Source organism: Protopterus annectens, chromosome 6.part0 (genome assembly GCF_019279795.1).
Source record: "Protopterus annectens isolate FY-2018-M chromosome 6.part0, PAN1.0, whole genome shotgun sequence".
Taxonomy (NCBI): Eukaryota; Metazoa; Chordata; order Ceratodontiformes; family Protopteridae; genus Protopterus; species Protopterus annectens.
Genome location: NC_056737.1, coordinates 26,492,493 through 26,511,228, shown reverse-complemented (window position 1 = coordinate 26,511,228; position 18,736 = coordinate 26,492,493). Strand labels below are relative to the sequence as shown.

The following is an 18,736-nucleotide window of genomic DNA, read 5'->3' as shown; positions in this document are numbered from 1 at the left end:
TTTTTACTTATCTTGGGTCCTGCCATGTATGTCAAAGACAAGTTATTGTTAAGTTATAACGTTTGTAGGTGGTGTGTTCTAACCACTGATTTTGAATGTTGGTTTTCTTCAAGCCCTTCACTGGTTTATGACATGTTGAAGGTGACCTGAAGCTTTACATGCTCGCCTGTTGCCATGTCCTTGCTGCAACGGTAATCATATTTGAACATTTACTCTTATGGTAAGCTTGTTTAACACAACTGTACTTTCTTTCTTCTACTTTATCTAGTCAAGGGCAATCACCTAACATTACCTCACAGGGGTTGACTTGCTTACATAGGAAAAGGGCTTTCTTTCACCCATGTGTCAAGCAAGATCTTGAGTCTTGCAGTCTGAATGACAGGCTTTTGATTCTTTTTAGGCATCTTTTTTCAGAGGATGTGCTCCTGTACTAAAGAAGGCAAGGTATCCTGCTACTAGAAAGCCTCCATTTCCAATTTGAAGATATTTTCTATAAACCGCTGCAAGAGAGGTTAGGACCTCTCAAGTGGGTGGGGGGTCCCTATGATAATTGTATGTTTGTGTGCGCTGCTTTGTGCATACTTCTACAAAACATCACAAATTAGATTATTTTCCAGGTCCAGGACAGATTTTGCTAGGACTGTTATTCAGGGTGTCTTGGCATTGATTTGTGTTAAAGTACTTCCATCAACCAGTTCAGTTTTTCTGCTTATTGATCCCCTTATACCTTGATTCTGTCTGTTTAGACAGTTTCATAAAGGTGTCCTTCACATCAGGTGCCCCCTAGGAAAACAGTTTCTCCTCTTTGCGACCTGAATTATGTTAGAAAAAAACTAACCTTGTCTCCTTTTGGACCTGCTGATTCTGCTTCCTTGAAATTCTTAACTTGGAAAATAGTGTTTAGTTGCCTTAACCTTAGCCAAGAGTCTAAGCTGCAGGCAGCCATATGCACTCCTCCTTTCATAGTCTTCCACAAAGATGGGGTTACCCTAAGAAGTAATCCTACCTTTATGCCTAAAGTGGTTACAAAGTTGTCTCTAAATCAGTCAGTATTACGACCACCTTTCTTCCCCATCTTCATGGTAAAGAAGAAAAAAAAGCTCCCACAAACAACTGAGATTCTGTTTAGTAAAGACAAAGTCCACGCAATGGTAGACGCAAGTTCATAGTGATAGATTTGGATCAGCGTGGTTGTATGGAGAGGAGGCAAGCATTTGACAACATTAACAGAATATTGATGATCCAGAGGGAAGCAGAATGTAAGAAAATACCATTGTTGGGTGTTGATGCAGAGAAAGCATTTGACAGAGTAAGCTGGGATTGATGAGCAGGGCAGTGGAAGCATTTGCATTTCCTGAAAAAATTATAAATTTGATTACGAGAATGTATGAGGAATCGGAGGTGAAAATTAAAGTGGGTGGGGTCCTTTCTGATAATTTCTGCTTGAGCAGAGGAGCCAGACAGAGGGGTGTCCTGTTTCCCCTTTATTATTTGCATTATATTTAGAATCACTGGCAAAGAAAATAAGGGACTAAAAAAATAAAGGATATAATTGGTATGGCAATCAAGAAAAGCTGGCTTTACTTGCAGATATTTTGTACCTGACAAAACCAGAAAAAGACATTACAGTATTGTGGAACATTTTGAGACAATTTCATATCTTTTCGCGATACAAAATTAATGAAGCTAAAACAAAAGTGATAGCGGTAAATTATCTACCTACACATGAACTGCTTCAGGAATGCCCATGTTTATGTGGGGACATGATAAAATGAAATATTTAGGAGTGTGGATTAAAAATGATTCTAGTGTGGCAGTTAAGGATATGTGGGAAGAGACTTAAAAGATAATACAAAAACTGAGAAAATGGAAGCTTTGTTATATGGATGTGGACAATAAGATACAAGCAGTTAAAATATTTTTAGTCAGTTTAGTTTTATCAACCAGAGGAGAAGTTGTGGGTAGCAATTAATAAAGCTGAAGGACTTCATCTGGGAGGAGAAAATGACAAGAGTCAAGTGAGATAAGCTAATTCAAGTAGAACAGGGCAGATTGGGATTACCCAATTTGAAGAGGTATTTTAGAGCTATATAGTTGACTGCTATACATAGCACATGCAGAAAACTATAATTCAAAGTGGAAAGAGATGATGAAACCCGGGAGAAGCTCAAGAAACAAGGAAAGACTGTGATTTTGGATGCAGGCCTTTAAGGAGAATAACAATAATCATGCAGGTTATTGTATCTGTAAAGTAGCAGAAAGTATTCTAAGAAGTAAACCAACACGGAAATGGGGAGAGGAGATTCTGCCAATAGGGATGAGTGTGATTTATGGATACAGACAGTAGGCAAGAGGGGGTTGGAATTTATTGGAGAAAATTGACAAAGGAACCAGGGTATTGGGAGCAAATAACTAGAGCGGGAAAGATGATAGAATGGGAGGTTGCCAAGAATTTATTGGAGTGCAAGGTAGAGATTGCCTTTCTATCAGGGATTGATATTAGAGTATAGGCAAAGAGAAAGAAATAGGGGGGTCCAAAATGAAAGACCAGCACTAGTAGAGTTTTAGTAGAATCCAGAACAGAAGCTGCCATTAAAAAATGAGTAATTAGTAGAGCATGATAACTGTAAGAATCAGAGGAAGTTTGAAAGGATTGGGAAGAGAGACCAGGCTGGTGGGAGGGCAGAAAAGACTCGGGTGGGTGGGGCATGTTGCAGCAGCTTTACCCCATACCCCCTTCCTTTACCTCATAGACAAGTGGCAGTCATTGGGACAGCTTTCAACCAGTTTTACTTGAAGAACTTAAGGTATTTATGCAGAATTGCAAGTTCTCAAGTGTGTAGGAATGACAAAAGCATATTGTGGACTTTTTTATTGATGTATATTTTGCTTGAATTATTAAAGTATTCCTTTTATCCTTTTAGTCGTCCAGCAGTTGCCCTTGTTCGAAAGTTAATAGCAGTACTGGAATCCATTGAGAGATTACCTCTTTATTTGTATGACACCCCAGGATCCACATATAACTTGCAGGTAATTGTCATTTTTTGTCATTCTGTGTACGTACATACCACTTAACCTTTTTACCTGCACTGTTCAGTCATTGCTACTGTTTTAGAACTTATTGACTTGTTTATATTTTTTGTTTGAAGTAAATGTTATTTAAGCTGAAGTCAGTGTTAAAGTAGTTTTTAAAGATGCAATATTTTTTCTCACTTCTGGAAATGCCATTGTCCTTCTCTGAAAAGATTTAGCCCCAAAGAACTGAAGAAGCCATCAGTCTAAAAAGGGAGATCTATTCCCACATGACTTGAAACCAGAGGTTCTGAACAGTTAGAGGCCACTTTTTTGCCTTTTGTCTTCCAACTTTTGACCCAGAATTACCTGCCTTGCCAGAGTACTCTGGCAATTCCCGATCATAGAAGTCGCATGGTGTCCTCCTGTGAATATTATTGCTGCAGTATTATTAACTGATTGTGTATCCTGTCAAGGATAGCTGTATATCTGGCCAGCATTCCAAAGCTGACATGCACTCCCATTGCTGTGTGTCTGATGTAAATTCATCTGAACCAGAGGTACAGTGCAATGAATAAGTATTTGCCCCTTCCTAATTTATTTTTGCATGTTTGTCACACTTAAATGTTTCAGACCATCAAACAAATTTAAGTATTAGACGAAGATAACCCAAGTAAACACAAAATGCAGTTTTTAAGTGATTTTATTTATTAAGGAAAAAAACTATCCAAACCTACATGGTCCTATGTGAAAAAGTAATTGCCCCCCTTGTTAATTCATGAAGTAACTTTGGGTGATCACATTTTTGGGAAAGCTGAGTTCAATTTCACTAGCCGCACCCAGGCCTGATTACTGCCAGACCTGTTGAATCAAGAGATCACTTAACTAGAACCTGTCAGACAAAGTGAAGTAGGCCAAAAGATCCCAAAAAGAAAGATATGCTGCGATCTAAAGAAATTCATGCCATAATCTAAAGAAATTACAGAACAGATGAGAAACAAAGTATTTGACATCTATCAGTCTGGAAAAGGTTACAAGCCCATTTCTAAAGCTTTGGGACTCCAGCGAACCATAATGAGAGCCATTATCCACAAATGGAGAAAAAAATGGAACAGTAGTGAACCTTCCCAGGAGTGGCCGGCCTACAAAAATTACCCCAAGAGCGCAGCTACGACTCTTCCAAGAGGTCACAAAAGAATCCAGAACAACATCTAAAGAACTGCAGGTCTCACTTGCCTCAGTTAAGGTCAGTGTTCATGACTCAACTATAAGAAAGAGACTGGGCAAAAATGGCATGCATGGCAGAGTTCCAAGGTGAAAACCACTGCTGACTAAAAAGAACATAAAGGCTCATCTCACTTTTGCCAAAAAACATATTGATGATCCCCAAGACGTTTGGGAAAATATTCTGTGCACTGACGAAACAAAAGTTGAACTTTTTGGGAGGTGTGCATCCCGCTACATCTGGCATAAAAGTAACACAGTATTTCAGAAAAAGAACATCATGCCAACAGTCAAACATGGTGGTAGTGTGATGGTCTGGGGCTGCTTTGCTGCTTCTGGACCTGGACGACTTGCTGTGATTGATGGAACCATGAATTCTGCTCTCTACCAAAAAATCCTGAATGAGAATGTCCAGCCATCAGTTCATGACCTCAAGCTGAAGTGCACTTGCGATGTTCTTTGTGTTTCACTGTTGCAGTCATTACATTTGGGTTATCTGCCTGCAGGTAGCCCTCATCTGACCTGAATACCAGAGTCTTGGATTCCTGCATCGGATGCTGTCCTTCCTTCCATGACGTCAGGTCATCAGGGGTATAAAACACGCAGCCGATGCGATTACATCTGTCTTTCTTGCAGCATGGTGCCCGAAGCAGAAGCAGTTCGCAAGTGCCGGTCTATTTTCGCAGCAAATTATTTTGGTACTCTTTAACTATCCAGAAATGGCTTTGGTAAACCATCCGACTACCGATATTCCGAAAAAACGTAAGGATAAAGACGCAGACCACATGGGTCCAAAACTGCCGACGATGCTTCCGTTAAGCTAGTCGCCAGTTCGCCGGTACTTAGTGAGGTGTTTTCACAGTCCCTCATACCCGCTATTTCAGATTAACAGGCCTCTACTGAGACCCATTCGGAGTCCAGTATGCCGCAAGATGCTTCTTTGACTATGGAACCTGCGGATGTCTCTACCTTGGGTGGGTCTGGAGCCGCTGTGCAGGCACCGGCTTCTGAGGGTGTATTCAGGCCTACAGATTTGCATTTTAAACAGAGCCAGCCATTATGAGATTTTATATGTAGTTTTTATTCATGCATATTATATTTATTTGATGTTTTTATGTATTTATTTATTTATAAATGGATGGAAACATGAATGTTTTTTATATTTATATATTTTTTAAAATAAACATAATTGAATTGATAAGTATTTAGTAGTAATGAAATATATTAAATTTTGATTCATGAATATTTGAGCCCAGAGAGTATGTTGGTTTGCCCATTTAAATGTTTTGTTAACATTTTATTGGTTAATTGATTGTAATTTGGATATATAAGGGATGAATGGCATTAATTTTGATGTATCTGATGAAGTCCGAGTATTGAGGACGAAAACGCATATTCGCTGTGTTTTTTAAAAGCGTTAATGTCTTATAGTCTTTTTGTTAATAAATCGAGTGGAATTTATTTTTTGGTTTTCCTGTTTTGGCTCGCTGCACTCTTATTTGGATTTATTGGTGGTTTGGAGTGCTTTCACTTGGTTTCTAACATTTTAAACAGATGCCATCATCTTCATCAAGGCCTAAAACTCGACCCACGCTTAGAAAACCGACGTCCAAACTGCATGGTCAGGCTCATATGCCTAAAAAACAAATGCTTAGAATGGCTGAAGACCTGATTAATTAGGGGAAGCTAGCCTTCCCCCTCTAAGAGACCTAGAACTGATTTTTTTTTTTGATTCTTCTGATCAGGATTCTGAAATTTGTTTTTTTCTGATTACCAAGATTTGCCCTCATCTACCTATGAGGATTCTGATGCAGAGGATTCCATTTCCTCTGCTTCCCCTCTGGTGAAACCTTGCACACACTTGGGGAGCATTTCCGCTGGGAAAGTCATGATTACTCTGACTCCAAAAAGAGGCTTAGGGAATTCTTACTACTCCCTCAACACAGGCCTTTAGCTATCCCTCCTGTTCTGGACATTGTAGATGATGCCTTCTTGGAATCTAGCCTTTCCCCAGACACTTTACCTCCAGCTTCCAGAAAACCTGACAGGCATTACAGAGTACCTGACTCTCACAAGTTCCTGTTCAAGAATCCTACTGCAGATCCAGAGACCATTTCCCAAGGTCCAAAGGGCGTTAAGGCTACTGCTGCCAAAAAACCTACCCACTCTGATAGAGATTCCAGGGCCTTGGACAGATGGGGTAAGAAGGTATACACTTCTGCTACTTTGGCCACTAGGGCCTTAAATTGCCAGTTTCATATGTTAAAGTAGCAGCATATTATGGGACTACTTAAACAGAAAATGATGTTGATTCCTGACTGTGCTGAACATAAAGAATTACAGGATTTAATGCATTCTCCTGAACAAGTTGGTCAACATACTTTGCAACGTGTTTTTGACTCTCTAGAAGCATCTTGCAGGGCTGCTGTTACTGGGTCTGTACTTCGAAGGCATGCTTGGCTTAAGGTGCAAAACTTGCCAAATCAGGTTAAAGCTAAATTACTGGATGCTCCCTTAAACCAAGACTGCCTGTTTGGCAACAAAGCAGAAGTCCTTAAAAAGGGTACCTGTCAAATCTTCGAATGCTCAAAATTTCGAACATTACATGGTCGAGACCAAACGTTCAAAATTTTGAGTGCTCAAAGATAGACTTTTAACGGCACCGTACGGTGCAGATAGGGAGAATTTCCCTTTTCTGCACTGAAGTGCGGTCTCTGAGTTGGTATATTAAAATGTTGGGGTGTGGGGGGGTGCAGGGGGGCTCGCTCCCCTGCCTACACTGTTAGTGTTTTTTTCTGTTTTCTTTCTATTTTTTTTTTATGTTCGAACATCCAAATGTCGAACATTTGGTCTCGACCATGTAATGTTCGACATTTTGGATGTTTGAACATTTAACATAGACCCCTTAAAAAGATGGAGGAAAAAGCTAAATCTATGCAAACTGTTAAATATTTCCTGCAAGTACAGCCTCCCAGATTTAGTAGGCATTGGCCTTCTAAGAATTGGTCCTTTCCAGTGTGTTCCAGGCCTTCTCAGTCCAAATCCAGGAACAGCAGACCACCTAGGTTACAGTCGCAGGCTACACACAGGCCTAAGCAGTGGGGGGCTCCCAGTTCCAAAGCTGGAAGTAGTAAGACACCCCCCTATGGAAAAATGTCACAATGACTTAACCTTAACCCTTCCAAGCCCTGCTCAACTGCCTGCAAAAAAACTGGGAACTCATTACCCAGGACAAATTGGTTTTCAATGTAGTTTTCCAAGGATACAGATTCTACTTCCACACCTTACCAACCCCAAACGGTTGGTCAGACCTACCTGCAAATCAGTGGGCAGAGGCTCAACAGCAGGTTTTCTCTAAGTATCAGGGCTATTCAGCCTGTCCCAGCAGAAGAAAGGGGACAAGATTTTTACTCAAGACTTTTCCTGGTACCCAGAAAAGACCGCTCCTGGCATCCTATCCTAGACCTCCCTTTTCTAAACACCTTTTTGGTAATCCCAAAATGCTAACACTTCAACAGCTGCTTCCTATGTTAGGCAAAGATGCCTGGTTGGCAACCTTAGACTTAAAGGAAGCTTACCTGCACATTCCAATAAGAGAATCTTGCAGAAAATACCTACGCTTCAGAGCAGGCTCCATGCACTGTCAGTTCTCTGCACTTCCCTTTGGCTTATCTACTGCTTCCAAGGGTATTCACAAAGTGTCTAGCTCCAGCCATTGCATTTTGCAGGCAGAGAAATATTCAAATATACCCATACCTGGACGATAGTCTAATTCCGGCAGAAAGCAAGGACATTGTTTTGGATCATCTGGCCTTTGTTCAAAGGGTACTGACTTGTCTGGGGTTCACCATAAACGAAAAGAAATCACACCTGGTACCCTGTGAACAAATTATATTCCTGAGAGCAAGCTTGAATACAACTTCCCAGATGGCTTTCCTCGCGCCAGAGAAACAGATTCATTTGACAACTTACTTCAAACAAGTGGCCTCAAAAACCCAGCTTATTTGCAAGGCAAATATTGCAAGCCTGGGGGTTCATGGCCTCCTGCATTCGTCTAATTCCATATGCAAGGCTGCATATGAGGAAACTACAATGGTATCTCAAAACCATATGGTGTCAACATTCACAGGATCTAGAAGCAAGGATTCCTATCATACCTTGCCTACGCCTAGAGTTCCTTTGGTGGGCAGAGGCCTTCCACCAAAACAGGAGACAACCATTCACATTACCCTGTGCACGCCAAATCTTAACAGATGCATCAGACTATGCATGGGGGACTCACCTGGCAGAGAAGTGCATTCAGGGCAAATGGAACCAAAGTCAAATGCACCTGCACATAAATCAAAAGGAAATGTTAGCTGTACAGAATGCTCTGACAGCCTTCAAGGACCACATTCTTTCAGGACAATTAATGGTAAAGACGGACAACACCACTGTCATGTGGTACACAAACAAGCAGGGGGGGGCGTACACATTCGTACCCCCTCTGCAGACTAGCCATGGCATTGTGGAACACAGCGTTGAGCTACCAAGTGAATCTACAAGCTCAGTTCCTGCCAAGAAAACTAAATACACTGGCAGACGGACTAAACAGAAACCTCATGGACCCACATGAGTGGAAACTGGAACAATGGATTTTCAACATGTTGACAAGCAAATGGGGGAGCCCAGATTATAGACCTGTTAGCCTCCCCCAGTACCATCAACTGGACACATTTTGCACAAGAATTCCCCACAAGCTAGCTTGGAAAGTGTATGCTCTATCCTTCAGCTGGAAAAAACTATCAGTTTGTCTTTCCTCTTCTGCCTCTGCTCTCCAAGGTACTACTAAACATCAAACAGGACAAGTCAGGGACGATTTTAATTGCACCAGACTGGCTTCGCCAACACTGATACCCACTCTTGCGCAGTGTGTCACGCTTGGCTCCATGGCACCTGCCTCAGACTACTTCCCTTTTGTCTCAGCAGAAGAACCAGATTCTGCACCCTCAGCTGCAAACCCTGAACCTATCAGCCTGGCTAATTACCTAATCTCTCCTTTACCATTCCTCAGTAAATCTGTGGTGGATATCATTTTAGAGGCAAGGAGGCCTAGTACTTGAAAATTTTATGCTGCAAAATAGAAAAGATTTTGTGCCTGGAGCCAGTCTCAAGGAATGAACGCAGCACTGCCCAGTTTACCGCAGATTCTACAATACTTGACTGAGATGCTTCATAAGGGTTTGTCCTTTTCCTCCATCAAAATTCATGCCTCAGCCATTTCAGCACATTATAGCACAAAGCCTCCCCTATTCTCATACCCACTGCTCAAGCAGTTCCTCAGAGGGGCCAAAAATTTAAGTCCACCCAGGAGAGCTCCAACTCCAGCCTGGGATCTTAACTTTGTCTTGAAGAAACTCACTCTTTCTCCTTTCGAGCCAGCTGCTACTGCAGATTTAAAATTTCTTTTCTGGAAAACAGCTTTCCTTTTAGCAATCACTTCTGCAAGAAGGGTATCTGAAATACAGACCTTTATGGCAGTGGAACCTTTCATCATCTTTCATGCGGACAGGGTGTCCCTCAGAACTAATCCCTCCTTCATGCCCAAGGTGGTATCCAGTGTGGCTCTTAATCAGTCCATTAATTTGCTTACCTTCTTTCCTAACCCACAGAACAAAGGGGAATGGACACTGCACTCTTTAGATGTGCACAGACAGCTTAGATTCTACTTGGACAGGACTAAACCTCAAAGGAAATCTGAACAACTGCTGGTGGCATTTGCTGCAGGGACAGAGGGGAAAGCTATTTCAAAACAAACCATTTCACAATGAATAGGACACTGCATTCATTTCTGCTATAAGCACCATGGAAAACCTGTCCCACAGGGCATCAGACCCCTTTCAACCAGGGCTGCCTCTTCTTCTACAGCCTTTCTCAGGGGCGTCCCTACTAGGGACATCCTAAAAGCTGCTACCTGGAGTTCTGCATATACTTTCACCAAGCATTATTTGCCATTTTCTCGAAATCCAGAGCTGGTTTTGCCACTGCAGCCTTGTAGGTACTTGTAGCTGGTCCTAATTCTATTTAAATTCCTCCTCCCAACTTTAGCTTTGGGAATCTACCCAAATGTAATGATTGCAACAGTGAAACACAAAGAGCTTAGTACATTTGTGTACACTTACCATAAATGTAGATGTTCGAGTGTATTCACTGTTGCAGTCCTGTTTAACCCTCCCTCCAGACCCCTTTTCCTCCTTTGGCTATACCTCTACTCTCACTTACTATGTTCAAAAAGCTTTTTGGGGTATTTGCTTTTTTGTTAGAGGTATTTCCTTGTATTTATAGATTTAATTGTTTCCCATTAGGGGGGCACCTGACATCTGGGGCAAGAAAAACTGATGTAATGGAGTCGGCTGCATGTGTTATACCCCTGATGACCTGACGTTATTAAAGAAGGGACAGTAACCGACGCAGGACCCAAGACTTTGTTAATCAGGCCGACTGAGGGCTACTGCAAGCAGATAACCCAAATGTAATGACTGCAACCGTGAATACACTCTAACATCTACATTTATGGTAAGTGTACACAACTGTATTTTCTGGAGCCAGACCCAGGGTATGGGCACTTACGGTGCCCATATAACCTCATATTCTTCAGTACTTAACAGAAATTCTCCACAAGGTCCTATCCTTCTCGTCAATTAAAATTCATGCCTCTGCAGTTTCAGCACATTATAGTACTGAACCCACCCCTCTTCTCTCACCCCCTGTTAAAGCAATACCTCAGAGGGGCCAAAAATTTAAGACCCCCCAGGTGACGACCTACTCCTGCCTGGGACCTTTACTTTGTATTGGAAAAGCTCACTCTTCCTTCTTTTGAACCAGCTGCAGCTGCAGAGTTGAAATTCCTTTCTTGGAAAACAGCCTTCCTTCTAGCCATCAATTCAGCAAGAAGTGTGTCTGAATTACAGGCCCTCATGGCAGTGGAGCCCTTCATTGTCTTCCATTCAGACAGGGTTTCCCTCAGGACCAATCCTTCCTTTAGGCCCAGGCTGGTGTCTAGTGTGGCCCTAAATCAGTCCATTCATTTGCCTACCTTTTTTCCTGTTCCACAAAACAAAGGAGAACGAATTCTGCACTCTTTGGACGTGCACAGACAACTTTGATTTTATTTGGACAGGAGTAAGCCTCTCAGAAAATCTGAACAGCTGCTATTTGGCTTTGCTGCAGGGGCAGAGAGGAAAGCCATTTCAAAGCAAACCATTTCTAAATGGATAGCCTATTGCATTCATTTCTGCTGTAAGCACAATGGAAAACCTACCCCATAGGGGATACGTTCACATTCCACCAGAGCTGCATCAACCTCTACAGCCTTTCCCAGAGGGGTCCCTACCAGGGACATCCTAGAAGCTGCTACCTGGAGCTCTGTTCATACCTTCCCCAAGCATTACCACATGCCTATTTTTTCTAAATCCAGAGCTGGTTTTACCACTGCAGTATTGCATGACTTAATAGCTGGTCCTAATGCTCTCTAATTTCCTCCTCCCTTCCTGAGCTTTGGGAATCTACCGAAATGTAATGACTGCAGCAGTGAAACACAAAGAACATAGTACAGTTGTGTACACTTACCATAAATGTAGATGTTCGGGTTTATTCACTGTTGCAGTCCTGGTTACCCTCTCCCCAGCCTCCTGACTTCTCTTGGCTCAACCTTTCCTTCTTATTTGGTGTATTTGAGCTTTCTGGTGTATTTGCTTTTTGTTGGAGGTGTAACATAACATATAATTGCTTCCCATTATGGGGGCACCTGACTTCTGGGGCAAGAAAAACTGATGTAATGGCATCGGCTGCATGTCTTCTACCCCTGACGACCTGACGTCATGGAAGGAGGGACAGCATCCAATGCAGGAATCCAAGACTCTGGTATTCAGGCCGGCTGAGGGCTACCTGCAGGCAGATAACCCAAATGTAATGACTGCATCAGTGAATACACTTGAACATCTATATTTATGGTAAGTGTACACAACTTTACTTTCTGAAGCAGGAGAATGATCCACAACACACCAGCAAGTCCACCTCTGAATGGCTTAAAAAAAAAAAAAAAAAAAAAAAAAAAAACTAAATGAAGGTTTTGGAGTGGCCTAGTCAAAGAACGGACTTGAATCCAATTGAGATTATGTGGCATGACCTTTAAAAAGGTGGTTCATGCTCAGAAATCCTCCAATATGGCTGAAGTAAAACAATTCTGCAAAGAATAGTGGGCCAAAATTCCTCAACAGCGATGTGAAAAACTCATTACCAGTTATCATAAATGCTTGATTGCAGTTGTTGCTGCTAAGGGTGGCGCAGCCAGTTATTAGGTTTAGGGGGCAATTACATTTTCACATAGGACGATGTAGGTTTGGACAGATGTCCTTCAAGAATGCAACTGCAGTCATAACATATGGGTTGTCCTGCCTCAGGCAGCCCTCGGTCGGCCGGATTCCAAAGTCTGGGTCCGGTGTCGGCTGGTGTCACCTCCTCTCCGACGTCAGCACGGCTGGAGTATAAAGGCATCGACCGACGCCATCTTCCCCAGTCTTTCTTGCCACGCGGTGCCCGAAGCAGAAGCAGTTCTCAAGTGCCGGTCGGTCAGCTCCTGTGTTTTCAGTACCGAAGTCATCTAAAAGCTAAGTACCCCATTGGGGAACATTTTTTCTTGCCTCAGCCGATGTCAGAACAAATTGAGAAAGTTAATTGTTTGTCTTGTGGTAAACAAATACCTCATAAGGTCTTCCATTCTTCCTGCCTTCCTTGCCTGGGCCCAGACCACGACGTCTCGGCCTGTGCTGCCTGTGCTTGTTTTAATAAGCGCACTCTCAGGCGCCGGGCAGAATTTGCTGAAGACTTTTTCGGCGAATCCTTTGCGTATATCATGCCGTCGGATCTACTGACAGCTCAATCTTCCAAAAAACAGAAGGATCGGGACCGACATCCTCGGCCCGCGTCCTCTACCGATACTACTCCTAGACCCTCCGCTAGTGCCTCGGTCCCTGCGGAAGCGGTAATTCAACCGCTCCAGGCCGACGACACAGCGTTAGCACGTCCTTCGGTCCCCGAGACCTCTCCGGTGCCGGTTGTTGATTTTCCCCCGGAAACCGAAGTTCTGGATTTACCCAATACCATTCCGGTGGACAAGGTCACTCCTGCACGTGGGGCTGCTAGGCCTCCTGTTTCTATGTCCATCAAGGCCTTTGCACGTGCCAAGGCCGCCAGCCAGGCCAAGGCCCATCCTAAACCTACTGTCCAGGCCTCCTCTTCTGATAAACAGATAATGTCTCTTGCTGCAGACCTTATTTCCCTTATCAGGGGGTCTCAGCCTCACCCAGACAGAGGTTCTCAGCCTCCTGCAGAGAAAAGGCCTAGAACTGAGCAGACTGAAAACCTCTCTTCAGATGAGGCCTTTGGGGATTCTGAGCATTCGGATACTCAGGAAGAATCCTTCCAGGCCTATGAGGACTCTGATGCTGAGGAATCAATTCCCTCTGCCTCTCTTCCAGAGGATTTCTCTTTAGGTGAAGTCCTGCACTCAGTGAGGGAACATTTCCAATGGCAGGGTCAGGAATTCTCCGATTCCAGGAAAAGGCTACGTACCTTCCTCAAACTTCCCCAGCACAGACCTTTAGCTATTCCCCCTGTGATGGATGTTTTGGATGATGTTTTCTCCGATTCCAGTGCTAACCCTGATTCTCTCCCCCCTGCTCCTGTCAAGCCAGACAGATATTACAGAGTCCCGGACACTCACAAACATCTCTTTAAGGCCCACTCTGTGGATTTAGAAACTATTTCACAGGGCCCCAAGGGAGTAGCTACTTCCACTGCCAAGAATCCTTTGCCAGCGGATAGGGAAGCTAGGTCTCTGGAGAGATGGGGTAAAAAAGTTTAAACCTCTACCACCCTAGCCATGAGGTCACTTAACTGCCTTTTTCATATGTTTCAGTACCAGGATTTTTTACTGGATGATTTACAGAAAAAGTTAGCCTCTCCTGAGCCTATTGATAGAAAGGCATTGCAGGATCACATACATAACACTCAGCAGGTTAACAGTCATTTTCTTCAGTGTGGTTATGATGCATTGGAGGCTTCATGTAGGGCAGCTATGACTGGGGCTGTGATTCGTAGACATGCTTGGTTAAAAGATCAGCCACTGCCAGACCATGTCAAAGTAAAGTTACTTGATGCACCTCTGGAAAAACAGAAACTTTTTGGTGCTAATGCACAAGATGTGTTGGTCTATTGAGGAAAAAGCTAAGTCAGTGCAGACAGTCAAGGATTTCCTCCAGGTTCAGCCACCCAGATTTAGTAGAAACTGGCCTTCAAAGAATTGGTCCTTCCCAGACTCGGATAAGTTTCAAAGGGAAAGAACAGGCGTGGCCGAGGGCAATACCGAGGCTCCTACAGGGGCTGCCAATGGCAACCTCCAAATCAAAGAAGTGCTGCAGCCAGTCCAGCTGCACCACAAGGACAATCACAATGACTTGACTTTCTTACCGCCTACAGGGGCTCAGAGAGAAGCACCCTTGGGCGGAAAATTATCCTTATTCTCAAAAAACTGGCATATCTTAACCAATTATAGTCAAGGGTTACAGATTCCACTTCCATACTTTACCTACAAGACAAGGCATGCCAAACCTGCCAAACATTCAAAGGGCAGAGGCACTCATTCAAGTTTCAAAGCTATTAACTATAAAAGCAATAGAAAAGGTACCTCCTCAGGAACAAGGCCAGGGATTTTACTCAAGACTGTTCCTTGTTCCAAGAAAGGAAAACAAATGGAGGCCTATACTGGACTTGTCTACTCTAAATACCTTTCTCATTGTGCCAAAGTTCAAAATGCTGACGTTACAGTAACTCCTTCCCATGCTGGGCAAGGGGTCTTGGCTGGTCACTCTGGACCTCAAGGAGGCATACCTGCATGTCCCAATCAGACAAAGTTGCAGAAGATACCTCACATTTCTTGCAGGGACAGAGCATTATCAATTCTCAGCATTGCCGTTTGGCTTATCTACTGCACCCAGAGTGTTCACGAAATGCCTGGCATCAGTAGTGTCACACTGCAGACTCCAGGGAATTCAGATATACCCTTACCTGGACGACTGCCTCATACAAGTAGACAACAAACAAACCTTAATAAAAAACTTGGACTACGTCACGCAATTACTACAGGCCTTGGGATACACAGTCAACATTCAAAAATCAAGACTACTGCCATCCCAACATATTATTTTCCTGGGAGCCAAACTGGACACAGAAACACAAATGGTCTACCTCACAGAGGAAAAACAGCAGCAGTTACCAGAGTACTTCAAAGACCTAGCACAGCTCTCCCAGCTGACTGCAAGGAAACTCCTGCAGGCCCTGGGATTCATGGCATCATGCATTCTTCTGATACCTTTGGCAAGACTTCATATGAGAAAGCTGCAATGGTATTTGAAAAGCTTATGGTCCCAACACAGCCAAAGCCTAGAGGACGTAATCCCACTTATTCCATGTCTGCAAAAAGAATTCTTGTGGTGGGCTCAAGCAAGTCAGTTAAACAAGGGCATGTCTTTCAACAGACCTCAAGCAGGTCAAATGATTACAACAGACGCCTCAGATCATGGATGGGGGGCGCACATGGAGGGCAGATGCGTTCAGGGTCAATGGTCACCAAAGGAAAGACATCTGCACATAAACCAAAAAGAGATGTTGGCAGTGATACATGCAAACGAGAGTTTCAAAAGATCACTGCAACAAGGACATTTGCTAATAAGGACAGACAACACCACTGTCATGTGGTATATAAACAAGCAGGGAGGGACTCATTCTTACCCCCTCTGCAGACTAACAATGATTCTCTGGGAAAAAGCACCGAGTCTGAAGATACACCTGCAATCCCAGTTTGTGCCAGGCAAGGACAATGTACTGGCGGACAAGCTGAGCAGAAATTTCTTGGATCCACACGAATGGATGCTGCATCCCCACATTTTCTCTCAAATAACAAAGACATGGGGAAGACCGGACATAGATTTCTCTGCGTCTCACACGAATCATCACCTGGAAAAGTTCTGTACAAGGACCCAACATCCTCTAGCCTGGGCAACGGATGCTCTCTCCTTCAGCTGGAACTCCCTAAACATTTATGCATTTCCTCCTCTGCCACTGTTGACCAAGGTGATTCTGAAGATCAAAGCAGAACAACCAACAGGCATTTTGATAGCTCATGACTGGCCAAACCAACACTGGTACCCATTGCTGTTGAGCATATCTCGGACCAAACTGTGGCCTCTGCCCCTATGGTCCCTGCTTCTAACACAACACAACTACAGGACTGTTCACCAAAACCTGAAAACATTACATCTGACAGCCTGGAGGTTACTTTAACTTCTTCCACTTCCTCTCTTTCCAAGACAGTTCAGGACATCTTATTGGAAGCACGCAGACCTTCCACCAGAAAAAACCTATTCGGCCAAGTGGAAGAGATTTAGCATCTGGGCTGCCAACAGGGGTCAGAATACAACAGTTCTGAGTGTACCTCAGAGATTGGAATACTTGGCAGAAATGTTTCATTCTGGACTCTCATATTCATCCATAAAGATTCATGCCTCAGCAATCTCAGCAAGATACAATTGTGATCCACCAGTGTTTTCACATCCTTTGCTAAGACAGTTCCTAAGAGGGATAAAGAATATCAAGCCTCCCAGAAAACAACCAGTACCTGCGTGGGACCTCAATTTTGTATTGGAAAAATTAACTCTTCCTCCCTTTGAGCCAGCAGCAACCTCAGAGATGCAATTTCTATAATGGAAAATGTTTTTTCTATTGGCAGTCACATCAGCAAGAAGAGTCTCGGAGATACAGGCACTCATGGCAGTACCTCCTTTTCTCATGTTTCATCAGGACAGAGTCTCTCTAAGAACAAATCCTTCTTTCATGCCAAAAGTAATTTCCAGGGTGTCTTTAAATCAAGCTATTCACCTTCCTGCTTTCTTCCCCAATCCTCAAAATAGGGGGGAAAGACTGCTGCATACCTTGGATATACACAGGCAACTACGCTACTACTTGGACAGAACTAAGGCCACCAGAAAGTCTGACCAGCTGTTTGTAGCCTATGCTGCTGGAATACAAGGAAAAGCAATCTCCAAGCAAACAATATCAAAATGGATTGGACACTGCATCAGATTCTGCTATTCTTACCATGGAAAAAGTGTGCCAGCCAATATTAGGCCACATTCTACCAGAGCTATAGCCACATCCGCAACTTTCCTAAGAGGAGTGGCTACATAGGACATTCTAGAGGCTGCTACATGGAGCTCCGTGCATACATTTACCAAGCACTACAACCTGCCTTTATACTCCAGATCCCGAGCAGACTTTGCCTCAGCAGTCCTGCAGGGCATTTTAGCTACACCATCCTTTTCTTAGCTCCATCCACCCCCAGCTTGGCTGTGGTATTCAACCCATATGTTATGACTGCAGTTGCATTCTTGAAGGACATAGTACAGTTTTGTACCTACCATAAATGTAGATGTCTGATAGGTATGCAACTGCAGTCGGGTTTTCCCTCCCTCCTTCCCCTCTTTTCTCACTTTTGGGTCCATTCCCCTTGTTCCTTTTTATCTGTTTATTACTGTTGTGCATGTCTGGAATTGTTATCCATTCACCAAATTTAGCCTTCCTAGGAGGGCACCTGGCATCTGGGGCAAGAAACACTGAAGAAGATGGCGTCTGCCGATGCCTTTATACTCCAGCCGTGCTGATGCCGGAGAGGAGGCGACACCAGCTGACGCCGGACCCAGACTTTGGAATCCGGCCGACTGAGGGCTGCCTGAGGCAGGACAACCCATATGTTATGACTGCAGTTGCATAGCTATCGGACATCTACATTTATGGTAGGTACAAAACTGTACTTTTTTCCCCCTTAATAAATAAAATCATCACTTAACTGCATTTTTTGTTTAATTGGGTTATCTTTGTCTAATATTTACTTTTGTTTGATGATCTGAAACATTTAAGTGTGACAAACATGCAAAAAAAAAAAAAAAAAGAAATCCGGAAGGGGGCAAATACTTTTTTATTGCACTGTAGATAAGGAGTTTATGGACACAAAGTACCTTAAAACTTTCTTGCTGTCGGGTGAATACTGAATGATCACTTCTACTTTGGTCTGTCACCCAAATGACTTGTGTCTCTTTGACAGACATTGGGTAGATAAGTATTTGTGTTGGGAATCCTCCTCTTCTGTGGTTTGTTTGGATTTTTTTTTTTTTTTTGACTTAGTGAGTTTTGTACATGCCATCGAAGAGAGGGAAATGTGATTGTGGAAAGCAGATTTGTAACAGAAAGAACTATTTAAGTGTTTAATAGTGGTAATCACCCAGACAAAATGCAGGGGTTTGTTCAGTCTGTCTGTTTGGGCCTAAGACTGTGCATTGTCATCTGTCTTGTAAAATTTGTCTGAAAAATCATTAACTCAGGTCTTGCCCCAAGGTAAGATGGCATC

The 18,736-nt window shown here is 43.2% G+C and overlaps 1 protein-coding gene across 5 annotated transcripts in view; it reads left to right on the top strand.

The window, feature by feature from the left end:
- Window positions 1-18,736, top strand: part of HECTD1 (HECT domain E3 ubiquitin protein ligase 1) — a 4,301,832-nt gene that overhangs the window by 1,518,778 nt on the left and 2,764,318 nt on the right. For all 5 annotated transcript variants that reach the window (XM_044073821.1, XM_044073824.1, XM_044073822.1 and 2 more), the window contains exon 13: window positions 2,925-3,030. In XM_044073821.1, the coding sequence (XP_043929756.1) occupies window positions 2,925-3,030 (106 nt within the window). The remainder of the gene's footprint in view (window positions 1-2,924; window positions 3,031-18,736) is intronic.